This window comes from Candoia aspera, chromosome 3 (genome assembly GCF_035149785.1).
Source record: "Candoia aspera isolate rCanAsp1 chromosome 3, rCanAsp1.hap2, whole genome shotgun sequence".
Lineage (NCBI taxonomy): Eukaryota > Metazoa > Chordata > Lepidosauria > Squamata > Boidae > Candoia > Candoia aspera.
The window spans coordinates 12,656,953-12,673,374 of record NC_086155.1 but is presented as its reverse complement, the minus strand read 5'-3'; the positions used below and the strand labels follow the sequence as shown (position 1 = coordinate 12,673,374).

The window sequence follows — 16,422 nt, the reverse complement described above, 5'->3', positions numbered from 1 at the left end:
ATTTTTAAATTTGTGTTCCTCTGCATTTCATTACCAGACTTTTATGAGCAATCTGAAATAGCAGTGTGAATGGAAAAGACACTAAAACTAGTGATTCACTGGAGTTTTTTCTATGGAGAAGGAACTAAAATTGTACTTATTTGGCTTGACTTGAGTGGAGTTGGACTGTATGCTCACAGCAACCCAGATTCTTGTCCAGCTAATGAGGTGTGCATGCAACTTCTTGGAGTCAGAAAGAAAAATATTTTAGGCCTTTCCAACTCTGCCTCCTTCTTATATAATTAGGATGTGGCATTGGTATGTGGCGAATACCCTAATGCAATTCTTACTGTGTGTCTAACAAGCAACTGCATTTGGGGAGAAAGAGATGTAATATTTCTTTAGAAGCAAAAGGGATTCCTAAGCAGGTCCTGCCAAGGTATTCTAGTTTTAGAAATTTGCAATGAGATCATAAGCAGATACATTAACCACATTTGATAAAATTAACTATCTTTCACTTCTTGTATTCTCCGGCGTCCTATTACGTAGGCCATTTTGCTTGCTCCTGTCTGTCGTCAAGACTCCAGAAAACAATTACCTCTCCCTGATGCATCCTTTCAGACTCCCAAGACACAGAAATAATGGTACAGTCACTTGTGAAGACGGTGAATAGTCTCTTTAGTCATGTCTATCAAATATTGTAAGTTTTTCCTTTCCAGACAAAAAAAGTTGAAATTAAAAGAAGTGTTTTGTGATGGCTGTTGAAAAAGAACTGTTCCCGTCAAAGAACAAGGAATTGAAGATGATAATCCAATGTCATATTGAGCATTAAAGTATCTAAAAGTAGAGAGCCAGAAGGTTGGTTGGTTGGTTGGTTGGTTGGTTTTTATCCTGCCTTTATTATTTTTTTTTATAAATAACTCAAGGCAGCAAACATACCTAATGCTCCTTCCTCCTCCTATAGCCTGAAGAGCTGTGCTCCAGACCAAGGTCACAACTGAAGCATATATCAAATCTTCCTCTAAATAACGTGAGCAAAAATAACATTGCAGTCTGCTCTATTTGTACTTTCGATTCTTGTAACTTCTGCACTTCTAAAGATGTTCCTGATGTCCTTCCCCCTTTCTTGATATTCTTTTTTAACCTTTGTACCCCTCTTCAGATTCCCTTAACAATTTCAAATCTGCCTCCTTATAAACAAGTATAAAAGACTTCATATTCTTAATCCCCTTTCTCCTACCTAGCAATGATATATTCATCAAAACATTTCTTTTTAACCTTGTCCTCTAAAATTTTGAGCAGTATTTTTCAAAAGCGGATGTTTTAATGGCATTTTAGTGTCATTTTAATGAGTCAATGTGTTTTTACTGCTTGTTGTTGCTGTTGCATATTGTTGGTGTCATTTGTTGAAAGGTGGTATATTTTCAATAGTTTTTTTTCCTTCAATTCCTTTCCATTCAGTCACAATAAATATTGTCTTTTTCCTATAATTTTCTCTCCTCAATGTAAATTAGTTCCATGAAAGAGCTATCTACTTATACTGCGAAAGATCTGTTAGTTTAGTTTTCCTTCTCCTTGACTTATCACTGTTTTTTAATGCAAAGGATAATATTAAAATCATACTTTTTTTCTCCTACTGACCAGTTCTGCATCTTTAGTCTTGTTTTGTTGATTTTTCTTCCATTTCTGCTTCTTGCCTTCATTTCTTTGGTTGGTCATTTCTATCTTGCTTCATTGCTCCATGCCCACAGCCTTTCAGATTTTTTGAATAATTTATTGTAAAACTTTGTATCAATTCCATTGTTGTTTCCTACATACTTGCCTGGCAAATAAGACTGAGGGGGATAGCCCCCTTTGTAATGCCACATTTGCTGGATGTTTGAAGCTGAGATGCATTTTTGGTAAGAGGTACCCCAATGATGGAATTAACTCATTTTTCCTCTTACCAATTTTAACTTTTGTTTCTGCAATGTGTTTATTCCATGTCACTTTTATTTTGTTTAGGGAGTTTAGACATAAACCTTTACAATATATCAGCCTTTCTCAATTTTTTGATCGTGGGGGAACACTTGAAATATTTTTCAGGCTTGGGGAACCCCTGCACATTGAGACTCAAATATAGGCCACAAGTTACAAAATTTGTTTCATATGCAGGCCTGTATATATGCATTAAACAGTGTTCTTAAACTAAAATAAAGAATGAAGCTTACCTCTTAAATGTGAAGTTGCCCAAATTTGAAATAATTTTTTAAATAAATCGTGATCTCCCAGGAAACCCCTAGTGACCATAGGGTTCCGCGGAACCTTGGTTGAGAAACCTTGGAATAGATGAAGTAATGACTGGCACTGAAATACCTATATTAATGGATTTCTGCATATTAATGAAAGATCCATCTTGGTTCTTGGGCTTTTGCTATCTAATACTTTTCCTGTCTATACTTTTATACATCCACTCACCTTGGATATGCCTTCCTGACTACAGGCAGTCCTTGACTTAAGACCACAATTGGGACTGGAATTTCCATCACTAAGCAATGCAGTTGTAAAGCAAGATGTCACGTGACCGCATTGCTTAGCAACGGTAATCCTGGCACTCTCTGTTGCCGTTGTTAAGTGAATTCCATAGGTTGTTAGGTGAGGATCCACCCTGATCCAAGCCATTTCTGGCTTGGTCCCTCGCAGCCCTTAGCCTTGATAAGATAAGGGACTGCCTCTTCCTTAACTCCCCCCACCCGCCTATCTCCCCCCCATCCTGCCCTTTTGGCCACCCTGCACCCCGCCTTGCAGGGTGGCAAGCAGCCCCAGAACTGCATGGCTCTGGGGCTGCTAGCTATGCTGTGGCTCAGGCTTCTTGACGCGCTGCACCTCTGAGGCTGCAAGAAGCCCCTGAGCCACAGTGAAGTGCAAAGCCACCCCTAAAAGCCTCTGCTGTCCCAGCCCAACCCAGCAGCACGGCGCCAAGCCACAGGACCCGGGAAGCCCCAGCAAGCATCAACAGGCCCCAGCAAGCCCCAGCGCCTGGGAAGCCCCAGCAGGCCATGGTGCTCGGCAAGCCCCAGCAGCATGGTGGGAAGCCACAGCCACCCCAGCCCGGTCCCAGCCGCAGTCACCCTTGCCACCCTGCACTCCAAGCCCCCTGCCGCCCTGCCCTCTGCCACCCCAGCTGACCTTTGCCATCTTCTTCCTGGCCCTTCGTGAGGCTGCTACTGGCCACATGAGGCCATCTTCCCCAGGTCTTGTGAGGAAACAGCCGTGCGCAACCTGGAGAAGAAAGCCTTGTGTGACCAGCAGCTGCCTTGCAAAGGCAGCGGGAGCAAGCAGATGGCAAAGGTTGGCTAGAGAGGCAGGGGCCGTGGAGTGCAGGGGCCAAAAGGGCATAGATGGGGGAAGATGGGCGGGTGGGGGGAGTTGAAGTGCCCCTGCTGTCATAAGTGCGGGCAGGGTACCGAGTGCCCGAATTTTGATCATGTGACTGTGAGGGCACTGCAACAGCCATAACTTCGTGGATTGGTCCCATTGTTCAGCGCTGCCATAACTTTGAACGGTTGCTGAACGAATGGTCGTAAGTCAAGAACTGCCTGTATAACCTTTTGGGCAGGACCTGCGTTTCACATTAAACATGTATGAAACCTACATGTACTCATTATTACTGCACTGTTGCATTGATTTGGCTTGAGTCCTGACCAAGGACATGTACAGATGAATAAAACTCCAGCAAGGTTTAAACCAGCTGTCAAAAATTCAGTTTGATTGAATTTGTCATTAGTTGTTGAAGGACATGTGATTTGCTACTTTCCCATTGAGTTCATTTGTTTTTATTTCTTCTTAAAAACTGGATGCAAAGCAGTTTCAGAATCACATCATCTCAAATCTCTGTCTAGTGGAAGTTAACATTTTACTTATTTAATCTCTTGCTTAGCGTAGAATATCTTCCATTTCTAGGGGGTCGTAGTATGTAAATGTCAGAAGTCCATCATTCTGAAGTGATATACAGTACAAAAATGCTTATATTCATGTCTGGTAGTTATCTTATACTTTCTTATGAAGAAAGACAAAAAGCAGTCATATGATTATTAAATAGGTTATTTACTCTTTTTAGCAAAGAACACTATTAATTTCTTTTAAGATCCATATTTTTGAGGGCAGAACTTTGCCAGAAGGAATAGGAATGTGGTTATGTGGTTTAGATATTTCTTTATTTGAGCAACAACCCTCTCTTTATATTTCTAACTGATCTTAAACTAAAATAATGGGAAATCTTGGATATACATGGTCATATTCCTTTGATGATTTTACACTGGTTAGAATGCCATTTAATGTAACTTTGTCCTCCTTTAATGATTTCATGTAGTTTGAAGATTTAGGGTGAAGTGCCATCAATCTGTTGATGATACCAGAAGTGTTTCTCCTTTTCATCTAACGCAGCTGAGATGCAAAATATTCCAAAGAGATGCCTATAATCAGTTATGGCACCAGATGTAAGATAATTAACTGAACCCAGAATTAAACAGATGGTTAGGAAGTGGGTAAGTCACTTGATCCCAGAGTAGGTGGCCAGCCTGTTCTTGTTAGAATTTTATTTTCATAGAGGATGAAGTTTACAGCATTGGGTTGGTGCTGGGCTTTGCTCCTGAAGATTCACATGGCATCCACGGTCCTTTTTAACAGTATATCAACAATGTCTCCTCCTGTTGAAAGATCTTGTCTTGGTCATCTCTGCCTTAATAAATTATCAGTCATTTTATTGTGCTGGACTTTCAATGGACTGCTGTTTCCAGAACATGGTGTTTAGTCTCTGGCACTTAAAGATCTGCACTGATCTCCAGTAGTTTAGCATGTTCTTGCTTATAGGCACTTAGTTAGGTGATAAGGTATGTAAAGTTAGGAAAAGGGTTTTTTGGAAATTATACGTAATATTTGAGAACTTTCTCCACATAATATTTGTGCTTGCTCTTCACTTGCTTAGCAATATAGCAATAACCGCCCAGAGTCCCTTTTGGGAGATGGGCGGTGATAAATTTGATTAATGAATAAATAATAAATATGTTTTCAAGTCAAGGAGCATTCGTCAAAGAGTGGAGTATAATTTAGGTAACTGCCTAAGTGTTTTTTTAAATATGTTCTTTGGGGGGGTTAGTATGCTTTTTATCATTTAAATTCTGTTTGTGCTTTAAATACGAAATAGTAGAAAGGTGGAATATAAATAGTTTAAATAAAAGGAAATCTTAACCAGCTCAGTATTGGAATCATATTGTCTATAGCCTGAAGGAGACAGACAGAATGCAATATGCAGGGTAACTGAGAAATCTTATGAAGATTTATGTACATACATCAGGAAATGTTTTTCTTGTCACCTTTTGCCCAAAACTGGCTTATTATAGAGTAAATGTAATAGAGTGGTGACCAAGCACCTCACAGTATCTGGGCTGTTGCTTAAAGCACCAGAAGTTTAAAAGAGAGAGAAGCATTTCAACTGTCCCTTTCTTTGGCATGAATGCAGATGCTTAATAACACCCACTGTTTTTGTTTATTCCAGGATAAGTTTAGTGTAATAATAATAAAAACCTACCAAAAAACCCTGTCTATTTAAAAAGCAGTGAGTTATTGAAGCATGATGTAGCACAATGAGTTTTAGTAATTATTTTCTTAATATTAATGGCCAGCTATTGAGGTGGATGGCCTGGGGTTAAACGTTTTAGCCTGCTGATTTTTTTCCTTTTCTGTTTTGATAGTGAGCATTCAGTAATAAATATGAAGTTAAGTCAAACAGTAACCTTGAACATTTCTCAAGAGGCATAGCCTTGCCAGCAGAATGCTTCAGGCAACCTTCTATACGTCACACTGTAACCATCATATCTTAAGTGGAAAATTAAGTGGAAATAGTTATATACTGACCTCGGGTTTCTGGAGGAATCAAAGTAGAACAGTTTATGTTAGTCGCACAGCTGGGGTGCTCTGTCAGTCAGTCCATCTCAGTTTTTGAAAAATAATCTTTTCTCGTAAGAATGCGGTTTACAGAACGGGCTGCGAAGGAGAAGCAGTGGGTTGCATATTGCGTATATAGCTTGCACCATTTGAAATTAGGAAGAATGGATGGTGCTTTGCAAGATATTTTATAGAAGTATCAGCCTTCAAAATGTCATGTCAGATTTCACTGTAATGAATCCAATAAAATGTTGTTTGTTTAGATGCACACAAATACATCCAGATACTATTTCATTAGAAACCTCAGATTAATATTTTTGGTTTGTTTACTGAATTTTGTTGAGAATGTTTTCTACTTACCAGGGATGTGACCAGGTGATGGACTTTCCTTTTGAAAGGTATAGTGAAGACTGAAATTTGTCACTGTTGACAATACTTTTTCTGCTTACATTGGCACCAGCACTGAATATTATACAGTTTTAGAAATGAAATTGGATTGTCATGCTTTTTATATGATGCTGCCTCTGAAGATATTTCAGGAAAATAATACAATTTGGAACAGAACAGCTAGTCTAGTAAGAGCAACTGGGCATAAAGAGCACATTTGAGTAGTTCATGGACAGTTATTCTGGCTCCCTTTATAGTAAGAGGCCAAAGGCATGAAGTTCTTTTATTAGAGGTGAAGCATCTGGCGACTTGGAAGACGGCCTTTTCCATGGGACTGCCTTGGCTTTCACGGTTTCTCCAAATTTGCCCTCAGATATTTTTCTATGATAAATGAGGACTTTTTTTTCTATCTGTCTTGAATATTACCTTTGTAGAACAGCTGCCTTGAGCTTATTTTAATGTACTATTTATTTTATTTTGTTTGGGATATTATCTTTTAAGTCTTCTAATGATGTACTTGATGTAGGGAATATAAATCTTAAACCAATTGCTACAGGAACAAAAGAAAGGGATTTTTTTCCGCTGTATGTTTGCAATTTTGGTGGTGGTGGTGTTTCATAAAAGTCTCATGTTAAGAGTAAGATGTTATTGTGATTAAATAATCATATTGAGACAATTGATTGATTGATTTTTTTTTCTTGATGTCACCTATTCCAAGAGGCTTTAGGGGGCTAACCACAAAAGGTTCTGGTTCGGAAGAGGGGAGCTCCACATGTATGCCACCTTTTGCTCCCTGGGGAAGGGCATATAAATGTCAAATTAGAACGTTGTAGTATTTGTGTTTGTGCACATGCATGCCTACATATCTGCAGGTAAGAGCGCCTGGTCAGTCATATTTGGGCTGGGAATCTAAGCTGGTTGGTATTTGGATGGAAGATCACCAGGGAATTCCAGGGCTTTTGGCTAGATTGGGAAAGTGATAAACATCTGAAAAGTAGGCATAGGTGTTGACAAACCATAACCATGATGTTGCCCCAAAAAAATCAGTATAGTTCCATCCATGAAGTCACCCAAATAATTTTTAGAGACTTCAATGCAGTTGATGTAAGGAGGTTTGGATTTTAGGTAAGAAGCTTTGAATGGGAGGGAGGTGGATGAGAAGCTTTCCATCTTCTCTCTTGCACTTTTGCCTGTTAAAATGATCCCTGTGGGAATCAGCACTAGCAGATTCCCTAGTACTGTGCTGCATGAGAATTGGAAGCAAGTATGGGAGACAGTCACTCAGGTAATGGGAGTGGAGAGTGAGCAACCTTTATCTGAATACTCAAATGATATTTTTAATATATCTTAAATGATGTTTAATCCCAGTGGAGGTGGGTTTAAATATTCATTGTTATCCCTTTTCCAGTTTTTTTTTAATTCTGTACATGTTTAGAATACATGTGAGGTAGATTATGTTTAAAAGGTACATCTGCTGGTGACTGAAGATTGAAAGTGTTTTAAAAGTTATTTTCCTTCAGACAAAGCGGTAGCTGTTCCCCCGTCCCTCCCTGCAAGCGTTCATAAACTGAGATCATGAAACATCACATACAATACCTACTGTGACCATTTGCCTACTTATATGGTAAACTGCGATGATGTTCTGAAGATTAGGATTTGAATTTCCATTGATGAACTTCTAGATTGACAGGTTAGGAACACTTTTGGTAGAAGCCCATTGTTTGCTTTCTGAGGAAATGAGGTGGCAGTTGTGCAGTTACAAACTAACTAATAGTGGTATAAATAAAAGCATGTTTGGAAACTTAGGAGTGAAAGTTCAACAGATGAATCAAGCTAAGTCTTCTTAAACTACTTTATGTAGTTTCTGAGAATTTTAGAATTGTTAACATCTTTGAAAACTGGCCAGCATTTCTGGAATGTACTGTAGCATATTGAAGGATTTGTTCCTGCTTTTCTGTGAGAAAGGCTAGAGGTACATTTTATTTTTCTATTTTTCCTTAAACATCGGATGTGTAATAAAGAAGAAGCAAGTATTGGCTAAAAACCTATTATGGATCTTTTCAAACACTGTTTACATCCAAAGTTGCAGTTTTGATTGTCCTGAACTGCTGCCATTTAGTTTCATTGCATCTCATATTGGTTTCATGGTTCTAATATGAGAAAGGAGGAAAAACACTCTCTACATTCAAGACGTTATTTTATAGACCTCTGTCATATTTCCTCTTCATTTTATTTATTGATGGAAATATTTGCATTGTCCATAAGTCTTTCCTTCCATACACGAATTAATTTTAAAATTAAATAGTAACACAATACAGTTAATTTGTATCTGTTGGGCAAGATTGTCATTATTTCTGCATAAGGCCAGCTATGATGCAAGAGAGAGTTTTTGAGTGTAAAGGATGTTTTCAATCTTGATTTTAGCTCAACCATGTTGGTATGCTGTAGACATTAGTATTTACAATCAGCCTTAAAATCTTGGTTTCAGACTTATTGGGATTAGTTTGAGTAGATTAGAGTGAATTTACTTCAAATCAAGGCAGTTCAAATAATTTGAAAGGTAGATTTCATATAGAGCCTAAATGGTGGTAAACATATAGTTGGTCAACAATAGTAATATACAGTTAAGTAGGACATAATTCATTCTGTGCAGATTCATTATTTTGCTTCTCATGCTTGATACATTTACTTGGTTTTCCCTCGTTTTAGCTATAGAGTTGGCTTTAATTTTAAGAGTGGGAATATAGCACAGATTGGGAACACATCACTTGCTGCACCATGTGACCATTCAGATAGTACCCAGAGTTCTCCAAAAGTTATTTAAAATTACTTAATGGCCAGAATTTAATGAAATCTAATTCAGATTTTGAAAATGTTACCAACCTCTGGATTACAAAGAACTTTTGCACCTGACAATCTAGTCTTCCTCCTTTATCCATTCTTTCTTTACTTTGCAAAAAAAGTTTCTTTTCATTCCAAGGCTTGGTCCATAAATTGCCCTATAAGCCATGATCTTCTGAGTAAACTGGAAATAGCTGGGTTTGTATAGCACACTATGCCAAAACTAAACAAACTTCATTGTGCCATTAATTAGGAATCCTGTCAATATATATAGTAGAGGCTTTGATTAGTCTAGAGGTAAACTGTAGAGCTAACTTTTATACACATTATTCTTAAAAAAAAAAGAATCTAACATTTAATTGTTTAAATGTTTAAATCTGTGCTTGTTTGTTTTTCTTTAATAGATTCCCCGTCTCCTGGTATAATGCTGATGAATTTAATTAAAAATATTAAATCCTCAGCACTTGGAAGTATTGTATATTTACATATGCAGTGTACATGTATACATACAATACATTGAGTCTTCAGATGAACCTTGTTTTTAGAAGTGAGCACACGTTTATGATGAACCTTGTAATCATAATATCTCAGGTGGCTTTATATCTTTAGATAACTTGGTGGTCAGAGGTGAGTCTACTATTTAGTTCGGCACTTTTTTCAATTTGACAGCTAATGGGGGTGGATTACAGCTGGCTTCTTGGGTTATCCCCTTATGAGATACTAGATCAAAAATTAATTTGCTTATAATCTGATTTCAAAGTTATTGGGCAAAGCTGGGAAAATGTTAAAGGCACATGATATATATCAGAGGTCTTATTATAATAGCCAAAGATTGAATGTCAAAATTTTTAACGCAAGGTATCAGAGGATTTTGAAATATCAAATATCAAAATCAAACATCCATGCATTTCCATTTAAAATTTTGTATAGAAATAATTGAATTTAGCTTATATCCCCCCCTTTCCTAGTATTATAAGAAAATAAAGCTATGCCCACTTCTTTTTTCTGAAGTTGCTGCTGTTCCAGATGAGCTTTCTCTATTGCTGTCCTAACAGATTTATCTGTTCAAAGGACAGGTTTTTTTTAGCGTAACTTGCTCCAAAAACATGGTAGCAAAAGAGAGATGGAGGGCAAAATTTGGTTTTCTAATAGTTGCAAAGCTGGGTGTAGCAAGTACATATGTTTCACAAGCAGGCAAACATCTAATATTGTACAGTATCTGATGTACCTTTATACACTAGTAGCTTGTAAAATAATGCAGAGGGGGGATGCTGTGATTGTTGGTGGTTTTTTAAAATGTAAAATATTGTTCTGGCCTTGTGACTTCTCTAATAGCTCTTTTTTATCATTAAGAAAAAGTGTTTTAAAATCTAGCAATCTTTAGGAATAGAATTTACTTGTTGCATATTGCTGAAGTCAGCAAATGGTTTTAATGCTGAGAACTTCAGTCAAGCAAGGCATTTATTGTATTTTGTAAGTCCTTGAACCGTTAGTAAATTGCACTTGAAAGTAAGTTATTAGTCAAAGTCTTGACGTACCTCACTCTTTAGAAAACATAGCATGCAATTGTCATGGAAAACATACTCTTAGGAAATATTACAAAACACAAATTAAGGTTATATACTCATAGCTGTAGTAAGAGTCTTGGTAAGTCTCTACTGAATTTACCATGGGTCTGTGGTAACCTGGCAGAAATAAGGGCTTAAGTACTCTTGTGGTAAAGACAGTTATGACTGTCATCACTTAAGTATCTTGTCAATTATTTCAAAATCCATTAAAATCCATTAAAAGTTCTTAATGAGAAAGAAATCTAGTGCATCAGCCTTTGTTTTCAGTAATATCATTTGGCCTTGTAAACACTGATAAAAAAATTAAAAATAGTGGATATTTCCCCTTCCCTCCTCTTAAGTGGGCATTCTGTGATTGGGTATTTCACAATATGCTAAACCCAGCAAATTTCTTTTTCTATTTTAAATGTTGGTTTCAAATGGAAAGCAGTTGGAGGGGGGGAAGGACTTTCCCAGGCAAAGAGAACACACTTCTAAATATCTATTTGAGGTTTCTCTGGAAACCTAGTATAGCTGCTGTAATGCAACCTTTCTCCGTGGGAACATCTTAAAGTATTGTGTAGTCCAGAATCTGGGTGCATCTGTGTGAAACTGTTTCCATAACAAGTTGTCCAAAATTAGTTGAAAAATGGGAAGCACTAGCTTTGTGTATCTCCTTGATTTTCCTCCGTTTATGAGGTTACAAGAAAGTGGATATTGTCCCAAACAGTCCTAAACAGATATTTCTATAAGAATTTCTAATCTGTGTGTGAATTCAGCTATTTATCATCACGTTGTAATGGAAACATTATGTTCTACTGTTGTTTTACCATTATAGCTGAAATGACCCTTTCTTCCTCTGGCAGACTTTGTAACTGTTCTATGATACTGCAATAGCTGGAAGTTGGGGATGACAGGCTATCTTTGATCTAAATACAAATCATATAGCTTAGAATTAAACCAGATCTTTTTAGGTGTTTAGAATGTCACTATATTTTGTTCAATGTGTCAGATTCTTAAATACTTTAAATACCGCAACCCCACTAAAATTAGGAAGAAGCAGTTGATTATACCAGTCTCTTTTCTCTCCCTACTCTAGGTCTTGCCACTAGTGAATTGTAATTTTGTTGAGTTTTTTGCTGAGTTTGTTGACTTTTATTCCTTAAATTTCCCATGATTTTTCACTGAATTAGTTAATTAAAATAGTTCCTACTTGCTCATATTTCACAGATGTGGGTCATATCATCTTCCTGTAACATTTTCACGGTGTTTTCTGAACACAATGCATGGCAGAAAGCCTTTGTTTTGTTACAATTGTATTCATGTTTTGTGCATGAAATGGGTGGATAGGTGGGTAGATAGATAGGAGTAATGGAATCAGTTGGGTTTTATGAAATAACTTCTCTTTGAACGATCATTGTTTATAGAAGACATTTGGTCTCACTTTTTGAAACCGAATAACTGAAGGGAAGCATATTCCTTCCTTCGCACCTCCGAAAAACAGCTTTGCAGGTGTTACTGTAAGGTAGTTTTAGAGCCTGGGCCAAATGATCTTACGTCCTAGAGATTCTGAATTTAAAGGTTCTTGTATTGGTTGAAATGTCAGTACTGAAAGGGACTCCTTCCTATTCTCCCTCCATACCTTGATCCATTCTCCAAATGACAGTTTAAAATTCCTCTCTTTTGCAGACACCTCCCTACAATTTTTGTCAATGTAGCACCCTATGTTCAGATGCCCTTTCCTTTCTTCCTTGTATCTTACAAGGTGCCTGCCTCTATCTTATTCCGTTTGTGTGAAATTCAACTGGTTGGATATGTGGTGGCTGCAGTCCAGATGTGACTTCCTGGCAAGGAAAATATCAATCGGGCAGCTCCGAAATTAATAGACCATTTTAGTCTTGTTCTACAAATGACAACATATGCTAGGATATATTGTTTTGTTCAAGCCATGTGAACAGTAGTAGCTGATGTATTTGGAAGAACAAAAGATGGCTGGGAGATCCAATTGTTGATTGGATTTTTGGAGGTGGGCAAAAGGAATTCTGGACTACCTGTGTTAGTTTAAGTGTTCTTTAGAGCAGAACAGTATATAATTTTTTAGAGTCTCAAAAATTGGATAGTTTGGGAGAGGTTGTTGAAAAGGTAGGAAGGAAAAGCTGTTAATGAGTTTCTGTACAGTTTTGTTTAAGCTCGTGTAGATTAAGTATGAAGGGGAATATTACCTATGAAACAAATCACCCCTTCAAAAGATAGAAAAACTGATTGGAGCTGCATATGCAATTCAATGAGAAACTGGCTATGATTTATTGAATATTATTTCACTAGCTAAAAATGGTTTCACTTTGGTTTTCCCTTTCAAAGTTAGCCTTTATAATCTAGAAGTTTAATTTTTTGTTTCTTGATTACAGGGAGAAAAAAATGAAAATTCAGGATATTAAAAACAATATTAAAGAAGCTATAGAGGTAAGTCTGCAAGCCTTGTTCCTTGTTGTTTTGAATTAATCTTTTAACCCATAGCATTCTGGTAACATCTTTTAAATCATTTTCTCTATAGACAATAGTAACAGCGATGGGAAACCTGGCACCTCCAGTTGAACTAGCTAATGCAGAGAATCACTTTCGAATTGATTATATATTAAACTTAGCAAATCAGATAGATTTTGACTTCCCACCAGTAAGTACACATTTTTATTGAAATTATGTTGGGTTAATATTTAAGTTTTTGTCTGTTTATCCCCATGGATGTTTTGAAGAATAGAAAGTAGTTCATTGAATTTTCTGATCTTTCCAAACATGCATGCAATGATTGGTATCCATGTACTGATGTACAAATGTTGAGCTAAAACCTGAGTTTTCCTTCTTCTGTGGGCTTTTCCGCATAAACTATGGGTTGGATAATATAGATATATAAAGTCTCCAGTGGATGTGCATTTAAGTATGTTTTCCAGAGAAATCAAAGCACTCCAGTAATTGAAGCATATTGCCAATAACGTAATGAAAATGGAGGAGGTATTTTAATATTTACCATTAGTCTTTCTGTGACCCTTAGAATCTGTATACATGCAGAAGCATGTGAACAAGCCATCTGTGCCATGTAACTTAGCTTCTAGAATGGATAATGGCTGCCCTTAAAAAAATGTTGCTCACCAAGAAAAACTCCAATCTTAGTTCCTGGCAAAGTTTAGTTACCCATCAATCAAGCTTTTAATCAGGAATGTTACTATGGACTTTGAATTGAACATGTAAGTCACATGTGGTTGAATGCTTAAATTTATATGGATGCACTCAGAGAGGCTTTAGCTCCATAGGAGATCCACCCCAAATAAACTTTATCAGTATTATATAATTCAAATTAAAGAGAGGCAGGCTGCAGCAGCAGAGCTAAGACACCATTTTCATCAGAACATCACCTCCCCACTTTCGGTTGGTCCTTGATAAAAGATTTTTCTAGTATGGGCCCAGTAATTTTAATTGGGAGGCTTTCTTTTCGGATCAAAGACAAATTGTGGTTACTGTTAGTATTGTCTCTGTGCTTTCTAAAGGCATGAAGGGCCTTTGTCAAATAGACCAAAATTCTCAATATTGAGCTCTGTGTCAGTTCTCTGCCTGCCATTTTATAATTTTGTTAAACCTGCTTAGTCACTATAAAAAGCATTTTCTGATCCTTTTAGCTCTGAAAGGTAATTTTGTCAATGTTGGTTTCACTGATAGAAATAACATTTTGAATAGCTCCTTTCATTTCACTCCTGTTGCCAGTGTGAGCTGGTTATCACCCAGCTTTTGGCCTGCATTTTTGCTCAGCTTTGTTTCTGATAGCCAGTGTAAATTATTTGAGGGGGAATTTTCTTACACATCTAGATTGGAAAAAGTGCAATGATTAGTCATTTTGGCCATCTCAGAGCTGTTTCTGGCTTACAATTGGCCATTCTCTTACTTGCTGACAAGTGTCTGGCAGCTATGCCACCATTGGAGAGAGATTGTTAGAGACTGGCTTAGAAGTTTCCAGCTAAGCAGGCTTCAGAGGAAGTCATGGTTAATAATCTTCCAATAGTTGGGGATTAATGAGCAGGTCCTTTGGCACTACAGATTTCTAAGTTACAACACCCCCCCCATACATCAGATATAGACATGCACACACTTAATACCAGCCACATTGATTGTCAGACAATAATTTGCATATTATGAATAGTCTTACTGGTAAATTAAACCAAGACTTATGTGAATGGTGAAAACTTTGTGCTGCTGAATTGTGGATTTCCTTTTCTGCCGGCTTGTAATTAGAACTGCTGTGGATGTTGAGGCGCATTTATATTTCTCTGTACAGCAGTGTGCACATACAATATAGAAGTATTTTGCTGATACCCCTGTGAGGTCAAGTCAGGTCTTTCCACTCCCCAGCCCTTTTGATTGTGAAGCAAAACTCTTTGCCGCATTTGGCTGTTTACCGCAACATTGGAGTTGAGAGAGAAAACTATGTCAGGAATATTTGGGGCATCAGATGTCATTTCTGTAGTACCATTGCTGGGCTCTGCAGAAGATTACCCTGCTTCAAATGCAGCCTGCTCGTAGCATCAGGTTTTCTTCTCTGAGATGCGTCTTTCTGATGCATACAGTCTCACCTGAGCTCATTTAAAGGTTGGCTGTATTCCTTTGGTACTGGAGGAAAAAAACCTTGTGTATTAATTACATGTAAAGCAATGTCATGCCCTGGAATATCTCTATACTCTTAACCTCCTGGGCGCAATCATTCAAATGAAGAGTCCTCAGAGAAAATTGGAGACTTTATAACCTTAGTTTATATAGATTTCCCCTCCTGAATACTGTAAACAATGGAGAGCAGCTTTCTCTGGTGCATTGTGAAGTATGCAGGAGCAGCTGGACATGTCCCACTTTGTGCTGAAGGTGAGAATTTACCCAATTTTCTTAAAAATAGTGTGTACCACAAGGATTTCTTTAGAGTGTTCAACTCAGCTGTCTTTTGCAAGCTGTTGTTTTGTTGGGCACCTGTGAAGCGTTTTTGCATTAATTGCTGATTCAAGTTCCTCTTTGTATCCTTCTCTTTGATTTCCAAGAGCATTTTTGTGAACCTGTTTGTTTGGTACTTGAGCCTGATTTTCCTTTTTTTCTTTTTTTTTTAGAGCACATGACTGGGGAAATGAGTTATTGTGGCCTCAGTGTCACAGGCTAAGAAATGCAGAGGCAATCTACATTAAGATGTTTTTCCATTAGAGTTAACACTTGGCTCACACAAAACCACCAAGCATCCCTGACCTATCTGGGCCACCTAGACTCTCCATTTTAGTAATCTGTAGACCCGTTTTATGATGTCTTTTTGCGTTTTTGCAGTTATACCTGCACAAGAGATTGTGGAATGAAGGAGTAATGTGCAGTTATGACTTGAACTGGTCATAGTCCCTTGAGCCTGTAGAACTCGCTTGGCAACTTTACACCTTTCACCTTATGCATGAGGGAAATGAACAGTGGGCAGGAAACTGGAGTCTGTTTGGCTGCCTGTTTGAAATAGGCTCAGTAGTAGCTGTTGTGTTCTCATTTTCTTTGTTTATTTGACTGTGCAGATGTAGGTATCAGAATAACCACTCATTTTCATAAAACCATTGTCTGCAAAAAGTAAAAATATGCTCATAGCTGTGAGATTGGCTTTGGGCATGGATTACCCATTTTTTCTAGCCTTGGGTGTCACGTGATCTCAGCAATTGGATGAAGGCCAGGTACCTCTGTGGTG

At 37.6% G+C, this 16,422-nt stretch overlaps 1 protein-coding gene across 2 annotated transcripts in view; it reads left to right on the top strand.

Annotated features, from left to right (window-relative positions):
• GNAS (GNAS complex locus) overlaps positions 1 to 16,422 on the top strand; it is a 198,195-nt gene that overhangs the window by 91,585 nt on the left and 90,188 nt on the right. For both annotated transcript variants that reach the window (XM_063296989.1, XM_063296991.1), the window contains exons 3-4: positions 13,088 to 13,142; positions 13,234 to 13,353. In XM_063296989.1, coding sequence (XP_063153059.1) covers positions 13,088 to 13,142; positions 13,234 to 13,353 — 175 coding nt within the window. The remainder of the gene's footprint in view (positions 1 to 13,087; positions 13,143 to 13,233; positions 13,354 to 16,422) is intronic.